This window comes from Notothenia rossii (assembly GCF_949606895.1).
Source record: "Notothenia rossii genome assembly, chromosome: 1".
Classification (NCBI taxonomy): Eukaryota; Metazoa; Chordata; class Actinopteri; order Perciformes; family Nototheniidae; genus Notothenia; species Notothenia rossii.
In genome coordinates this window covers 97,188,859-97,198,266 of record NC_136912.1, presented here as the reverse complement: position 1 = coordinate 97,198,266, position 9,408 = coordinate 97,188,859, and the positions used below count along the sequence as shown (strand labels likewise).

Here is a 9,408-nt window from a genome sequence, read left to right as displayed (position 1 = left end):
TGATATTCTAACCTGAAGTGTGTTTTGTCCGCTCACCGCTGCATGTGATCATGCAGAGCTGCGTGTCGACTCGTCAGCAGCAGCTGATCTCTCTCTCCCGTCAGATTAGACTTCACTTGCGTTTATGTCCATATCGATCAGATCCAGCTAGTTCTAGCTAATGATATGACTACCTGCTTATTAAAAGACACCGTGACCTAAACAATAAGTGTCGCTATGCAACTGGGTGAGGCCACAAAGTATAGCGCAGCATTATGCATTTGTTTACATGCCTACCGGAACCCCGAGGCATTACCAACAGATCAACGCACAATCAACCCAAACAGCACATCTCTTTCTCCACATTAAGTGTGACACATTAGAATGGACTACTCTTGTCTGTCACATACTACTCTTGTCTGTCACATACTCTTCTTGTCTGTCACATAAGTGGCGCAACTGAAGCGGTATTGCGCTAAAGGGAAATTATTTTGACCGGACATTTTGACCGAAGAGATTTAGATTTGCTTGCTAACGGGAACTCTGACGTCGCCATTGTGTGTGCTTCGCGGATGCACTCGGCTGCTCGGGTCTGCTCGGTCAGCTTCTGGATGAGGAGGCATTCCTTAGACCAACTTACAGTAGATAACATTACAAACATTTTTAACAGGGGCCATAATAGCGTAAATAATGTTTGTTTTGGCAGTTATAGCTGCATGTAATGTTTTCTACTTTTTTACATCTGGGAAGGCATTTGCCTTCATCAGATGGAAAGTGTCTTGACAAACAACTTAAGTATTTATTAAAGCTATGCAGGGCATGCAAGCGAGCAAACACAAACAAGAACAAACAAACAAGTGAAATGAAGAATAAAATTGAAATTGTAATATTGTGGTGGTTCATCTTATAATTCAGTCTAGAGAATGCACCAGACAGCATCTAAGACCTGCTAACATCTAAATGTTCTAGGGGGAGGCCCCCCAAACCCTTCGTGCTTCATTTCGTCCGCGCGCATTTTTCAGGGCAATCTCTATTGGGCTCAGGGCCATCTGTAAATTAGCTTAGATGGCCCACAATCCTTAATGTCATGCACTGATATGTATTTTTGAATCAAGTATTGATCTTTATTGTCTTCATTGTTAGTTTCCACATGCCTAAAACAACCTCAAGCTAAATCTAAAAGTTCATGGCTAAATAAGAGCGTTTGAGAAATTGCGCAAGGCATAATAGTCCGAATAGTCGATTAATCGTTTCATTAATCGTTTCATTAATCGTTTCATTAATCGATTATCAAATGAGTCGTTTGTTGCAGCCCTACCTGAGAGACGACTCGCTGACACACGACTGGTGTTAGGTTTCACCCTCGCACGAGTCTTACGGCCGCATCATTGGTGTTTACTCACGTCATTCAAACCAGACGCACTGAAGGAGGCGGGGCTTATCTCCATGTAGAAACCAAGAACAACATAAACATATTTTGTTGAGACTTCATTGTAATAGTGTGTGTGCTGGTGAGTGTGTTCTGATGTGTATGTGTTTTCCAGAGGAAGTCCAAGATGCTGCAGAGCCCCCCCCAGCTGCAGAGCAGTCAGGTCCCTCAGGACGGCCCCCCCAGCCTCACCTCTGTGGTCTCGACAGGTAAACTAACCCTCCCCTGGTTATCCAATCACAGCTCTGCTCTCATAATCTCAGAATCAGGTTTATCACCAGGTAGATCGACACGTACGAGGAATTTGACTCGTGTCTTGGTGCATACATCAAAGTAAAAAGAAAACTATTTTAAGAAAACTATAATAACATTAAAAGATATAGTATCTCATGTGTGTGTGTTGCAGTGTGTGTGTACGTGAATAAGAGTGGGGACTGCGGCCCCCACCTGGACAGGAAACAGATGCAGCGTCTGCCGGATCACTTCGGCCCGGGGCCGGTGAACTCTGTGCTGCAGGAGGTGGTGCAGGCCTGCATCAGCTGCACCCCCCAGCCCAGAGTCCTGCTGAGCAGCCTGCAGAGCCAGGCCGGGGGGGGGGGCGCCGTCAGAGGTACACACACACACACACACACACACACACACACACACACACACACACACACACACACACACACACACACACACACACACACACACACACACACACACACACACACACACACACACACACACACACACACACTGATATCACCTGTTAACACTAACCCTGCAGAGCCAGGCCGGAGGGGGGGGCCGTCAGAGGTACACACACACACACACACACACACACTGATATCACCTGTTAATAAGATTTAAATGAACCCTGTCCTGTCTGTCTCAGTGAGGATGGACGGGGGGGTCCGGGTGGTCCGTCTGCCCTCGGCCTCTAGTGCTTCCTTCGTGCTTCGGTTCCTGGAGAACATGTGTCGACATCTTCAGTGTGACAGTCTGTTCAGCAGCCAGCCCTTCAGCCTGTACCACAGGAAGTCAGGTAACCACTGCACTATCATCCACACTCACACACACACACACACACACACACACACACACACACACACACACACACACACACACACACACACACACACACACACACACACACACACACACACACACACACACACACACACACACACACACACACACACACACACACACATAGTATCCTGTGTTTCTATTGAGTCAGTTGTGTTGTGTCTCAGTGAAGCAGGAGGCTCTGGAAGCTCCCTCTCTGGCTCGGGGGGGGAAGAGGAGTCTCTCTGGGGTCTCCCCCCCGTACGCTGCCCCCCTCTCCCCCAAACTGCTCCGGCCTGAAGCCCACCCCTCAGAAGGTACCACCCTATAAACAGAGAGACTATTAAAGACTGTTACAGACAATTATAGACTATTAAGAGAGTAAAATAAAAATATTAGAGACTATTAGAGACTATTAGAGACTATTACAGACTATTAGAGACTATTAGAGACTATAAGACTATTAGAGACTATTAGAGACTATTAGAGACTATTGGAGAGTATTACAGACTATTGGAGACTATTAGAGACTATTAGAGATTATTACAGACTATTACAGACTATTAGAGACTATAAGACTATTAGAGACTATTAGAGACTATTACAGACTATTAGAGACTATAAGACTATTAGAGACTATTAGAGACTATTGGAGACTATTAGAGACTATTGGAGACTATTACAGACTATTAGAGACTATTACAGACTATTACAGACTATTAGAGACTATAAGACTATTAGAGACCATTAGAGACTATTACAGACTATTAGAGACTATTAGAGACTATTGGAGACTATTACAGACTATTGGAGACTATTGGAGACTATTAGAGACTATTAGAGATTATTACAGACTATTAGAGACTAGGGCTGCAACTAACGATTATTTTGGTAGTCGACTAATCGGTCGATTATTTTTTCGATTAGTCGACTAATCTAACGATTATTTCTGTCACACCCTCCATCTCTGCTTCCTGTGGGCACGGCTCCTTTTCCGGGCTCCAGTGCATGTTTTACCTCAAGTCTGCACACCTGTGAATGTCACCCTGTTGTCCAGTCCCAGGATCAATTCAATCGCATTTTATTCTTGTCATTTCGCAGACCCTTGTTAATTATTATTTTAAGTTTGGAATTAATTACAGCGTCCATAAAGCTCTAGTGTGCTCTACTACGCTGTAAGCTTGGCGCTGTTTAGCAGCTCGTTGGTGGACACGCAGCCTCAACATAACTGAAATAGCGTTTGCTTAGCAAGCATTAACCATGAGACGTTCTGTTTTCCAACATGTAAGCTAACGTAAACATGACTATGGCTAACTTGCTCAAACTTACCCATGATCCAAAGTAGCAGTCCTCACGGTTCCAGGGTGCTTGCGTTTTAAATGCTCGTGCATCACTGTAGTGCTGCCGTGGAATGCCAATTCCCCTTTACAAATTCTGCATTTCACTGACTTCTTTGGCTTGTCGTCTGTGAAATACTCCCACACTTTCGAAACTCTCGGTCTCGCTTTTTTGAGCTCTTCATCACCCTCATTCTCTCTCCTTTCCGCCATCGTTCGTATTCTTTCTTCTTTGTTGTTAGTACAGAATGCAGTCATGGCAGACAATGGAGAGTATACTGCCCCCAGCACTTCCTGTAGTGCATTGCAGTTACAAATGAACATTTTGCAAAGTTTTGAATTAACGTTACCGGCTCTCTGATTGTTTTTATACGACGCGTCGAAACTAAAATTCCGCGTCAACGAATTTTTATGATCGACGTCGTCGATTATGTCGACTAATCGTTGCAGCCCTTTTAGAGACTATTACAGACTATTAGAGACTATTGCAGACTATAAGAGACTATTAGAGATTATTGGAGACTATTACAGACTATTACAGACTATTGGAGACTATTAGAGACTATTACAGACTATTACAGACTATTAGACACTATTAGAGACTATTAGAGATTATTACAGACTATTACAGACTATTAGAGACTATTAGAGACTATTAGAGACTATTAGAGATTATTACAGACTATTACAGACTATTAGAGACTATTAGAGACTATTAGAGATTATTACGGACTATTAGAGACTATTAGAGACTATTAGAGATTATAACAGACTATTACAGACTATTAGAGACTATTACAGACTTTTAGAGACTATTGGAGACTATTACAGACTATTAGAGACTATTAGAGACTATTAGAGACTATTAGAGATTATTACAGACTTTTAGAGACTATTAAAGAATATTACAGACTATTACAGACTTTTAGAGACTATTACAGACTATTAGAGACTATTAGAGACTATTAAAGAATATTACAGACTATTAGAGACTATTATAGATTATTACAGACTATTAGAGACTATTAGAGACTATTAGAGACTATTAAAGAATATTAGAGACTATTACAGACTTTTAGAGACTATTAGAGACTATTAGAGACTATTAGAGATTATTACAGACTATTAGAGACTATTAGAGACTATTAGAGACTATTAAAGAATATTACAGAATATTACAGACTTTTAGAGACTATTAGAGACTATTAGAGATTATTACAGACTATTAGAGACTATTACAGACTATTAGAGACTATTAGAGACTATTAGAGACTATTAGAGATTATTACAGACTATTACAGACTATTAGAGACTATTACAGACTTTTAGAGACTATTAAGGACTATTACAGACTATTAGAGACTATTAGAGACTATTAGAGACTATTAGAGATTATTACAGACTATTACAGACTATTAGAGACTATTACAGACTTTTAGAGACTATTAAGGACTATTACAGACTATTACAGACTATTAGAGACTATTACAGACTATTACAGACTATTAGAGACTATTACAGACTATTAGAGACTATTACAGACTATTACAGACTATTACAGACTATTAGAGACTATTACAGACTATTAGAGACTATTAGAGATTATTACAGACTATTACAGACTATTAGAGACTATTACAGACTATTAGAGACTATTAGAGATTATTACAGACTATTACAGACTTTTAGAGACTATTAAGGACTATTACAGACTATTACAGACTATTAGAGACTATTAGAGACTATAAGAGACTATTAGAGACTATTACAAACTATTAGAGACTATTAGAGATTATTACAGACTATTACAGACTATTAGAGACTATTACAGACTATTAGAGACTATTAGAGATTATTACAGACTATTACAGACTTTTAGAGACTATTAAGGACTATTACAGACTATTACAGACTATTAGAGACTATTAGAGACTATAAGAGACTATTAGAGACTATTAGAGACTATTACAGACTATTAGAGATTATTACAGACTATTACAGACTTTTAGAGACTATTAGAGACTATAAGAGACTATTAGAGACTATTACAGACTATTACAGACTATTAGAGACTATTAGAGACTATTAGAGACTATTACAGACTATTACAGACTATTACAGACTATTAGAGACTATTAGAGACTATTACAGACTATTACAGACTATTACAGACTATTAGAGACTATTAGAGACTATTACAGACTATTACAGACTATTACAGACTATTACAGACTATTAGAGACTATTAGAGACTATTACAGACTATTACAGACTATTACAGACTATTACAGACTATTAGAGACTATTACAGACTATTACAGACTATTACAGACTATTACAGACTATTAGAGACTATTACAGACTATTACAGACTATTAGAGACTATTAGAGACTATAAGAGACTATTACAGACTATTACAGACTATTAGAGACTATTAGAGACTATTACAGACTATTACAGACTATTAGAGACTATTACAGACTATTAGAGACTATTAGAGATTATTACAGACTATTACAGACTATTAGAGACTATTACAGACTATTAGAGACTATTAGAGATTATTACAGACTATTACAGACTTTTAGAGACTATTAAGGACTATTACAGACTATTACAGACTATTACAGACTATTAGAGACTATAAGAGACTATTAGAGACTATTACAAACTATTAGAGACTATTAGAGACTATTACAGACTATTAGAGACTATTACAAACTATTACAGACTATAAGAGACTATTAGAGATTATTAGAGACTATTAGAGACTATTACAGACTATTAGAGACTATTACAGACTATTGGAGACTATTAGAGACTATTACAGACTATTAAAGACTATTACAGACTATTAGAGACTATTACAGACTATTAGAGACTATTAGAGACTATTACAGACTATTACAGACTATTACAGACTATTAGAGACTATTAGAGACTATTACAGACTATTAAAGACTATTACAGACTATTAGAGACTATTAGAGACTATTACAGACTATTAAAGACTATTACAGACTATTAAAGACTATTACAGACTATTAGAGACTATTAGAGACTATTACAGACTATTAGAGACTATTACAGACTATTATAGACTATTAGAGACTATTACAGACTATTAAAGACTATTACAGACTATTAGAGACTATTAGAGACTATTAGAGACTATTAGAGACTATTACAGACTATTAAAGACTATTAAAGACTATTAGAGACTATTACAGACTATTAGAGACTATTACAGACTATTAGAGACTATTAGAGACTATTGGAGACTATTAGAGACTATTACAGACTATTAGAGATTATTACAGACTATTGGAGACTATTACAAACTCTTAGAGACTATTAGAGACTATTAGAGACTATTAAAAACTATTAGAGACTATTACAAACTATTAGAGACTATTAAAAACTATTAGAGACTATTACAAACTATTAGAGACTATTAGAGACTATTAAAAACTATTAGAGACTATTAGAGACTATTAGAGACTATTAGAGACTATTAGAGACTATTACAGACTATTGCAAACTATTGCAAACTATTAGAGACTATAAGAGACTATTAGAGACTATTAAAAACTATTAGAGACTATTAGAGACTATTAGAGACTATTAAAAACTATTAGAGACTATTACAAACTATTAGAGACTATTAGAGACTATTCAAAACTATTAGAGACTATTACAAACTATTAGAGACTATTACAAACTATTAGAGACTATTAGAGACTATTAAAAACTATTAGAGACTATTACAAACTATTAGAGACTATCAGAGACTATCAGACTATTAAAAACTATTAGAGACTATTACAAACTATTAGAGACTATTACAAACTATTAGAGACTATTACAGACTATTAGAGACTATTACAAACTATTAGAGACTATTACAGACTATTAGAGACTATTACAAACTATTAGAGACTATTACAGACTATTAGAGACTATTACAAACTATTACAGACTATTAGAGACTATTAGAGACTATTACAAACTATTAGAGACTATTACAGACTATTAGAGACTATTACAAACTATTAGAGACTATTACAGACTATTAGAGACTATTAGAGACTATTAGAGACTATTACAGACTATTAGAGACTATTAGAGACTATTACAAACTATTAGAGACTATTACAGACTATTACAAACTATTAGAGACTATTACAAACTATTAGAGACTATTACAGACTATTAGAGACTATTACAAACTATTAGAGACTATTACAGACTATTAGAGACTATTACAAACTATTAGAGACTATTACAGACTATTAGAGACTATTACAAACTATTAGAGACTATTAGAGACTATTACAAACTATTAGAGACTATTAGAGACTATTAGAGACTATTACAGACTATTAGAGACTATTAGAGACTATTAAAAACTATTAGAGACTATTACAAACTATTAGAGACTATCAGAGACTATCAGACTATTAAAAACTATTAGAGACTATTACAAACTATTAGAGACTATTACAGACTATTAGAGACTATTACAAACTATTAGAGACTATTAGAGACTATTACAGACTATTAGAGACTATTAGAGACTATTAGAGACTATTACAAACTATTAGAGACTATTACAGACTATTAGAGACTATTACAGACTATTAGAGACTATTACAAACTATTAGAGACTATTAGAGACTATTACAAACTATTAGAGACTATTACAGACTATTAGAGACTATTACAAACTATTAGAGACTATTAGAGACTATTACAAACTATTAGAGACTATTACAAACTATTAGAGACTATTACAGACTATTAGAGACTATTACAAACTATTAGAGACTATTACAGACTATTAGAGACTATTACAGACTATTAGAGACTATTACAAACTATTAGAGACTATTACAGACTATTAGAGACTATTACAAACTATTAGAGACTATTACAGACTATTAAAAACTATTAGAGACTATTAGAGACTATTACAAACTATTAGAGACTATTACAGACTATTAGAGACTATTACAAACTATTAGAGACTATTACAGACTATTAGAGACTATTACAAACTATTAGAGACTATTAGAGACTATTACAAACTATTAGAGACTATTACAGACTATTAGAGACTATTACAAACTATTAGAGACTATTAGAGACTATTACAAACTATTAGAGACTATTACAAACTATTAGAGACTATTACAGACTATTAGAGACTATTACAAACTATTACAGACTATTAGAGACTATTACAGACTATTAGAGACTATTACAGACTATTAGAGACTATTACAAACTATTAGAGACTATTACAGACTATTAGAGACTATTACAAACTATTACAAACTATTAGAGACTATTACAGACTATTAGAGACTATTACAGACTATTAGAGACTATTACAAACTATTAGAGACTATTACAGACTATTAGAGACTATTACAAACTATTAGAGACTATTACAGACTATTAAAAACTATTAGAGACTATTAGAGACTATTACAAACTATTAGAGACTATTACAGACTATTAGAGACTATTACAAACTATTAGAGACTATTACAGACTATTAGAGACTATTACAAACTATTAGAGACTATTAGAGACTATTACAAACT

General features: G+C 35.5%; 1 protein-coding gene across 6 annotated transcripts in view; it reads left to right on the top strand.

Annotated features, from left to right (window-relative positions):
• The window catches only part of LOC307029905 (sex comb on midleg-like protein 2), a 35,765-nt gene that overhangs the window by 20,496 nt on the left and 5,861 nt on the right, over window positions 1-9,408 (top strand). For 5 of the 6 annotated variants that reach the window (XM_079666015.1, XM_079666014.1, XM_079666012.1 and 2 more), the window contains exons 9-12: window positions 1,524-1,617; window positions 1,815-2,018; window positions 2,289-2,438; window positions 2,650-2,778. In XM_079666015.1, the coding sequence (XP_079522141.1) occupies window positions 1,524-1,617; window positions 1,815-2,018; window positions 2,289-2,438; window positions 2,650-2,778 (577 nt within the window). The remainder of the gene's footprint in view (window positions 1-1,523; window positions 1,618-1,814; window positions 2,019-2,288; window positions 2,439-2,649; window positions 2,779-9,408) is intronic. The other variant, XM_079666017.1, reaches the window with a different exon arrangement.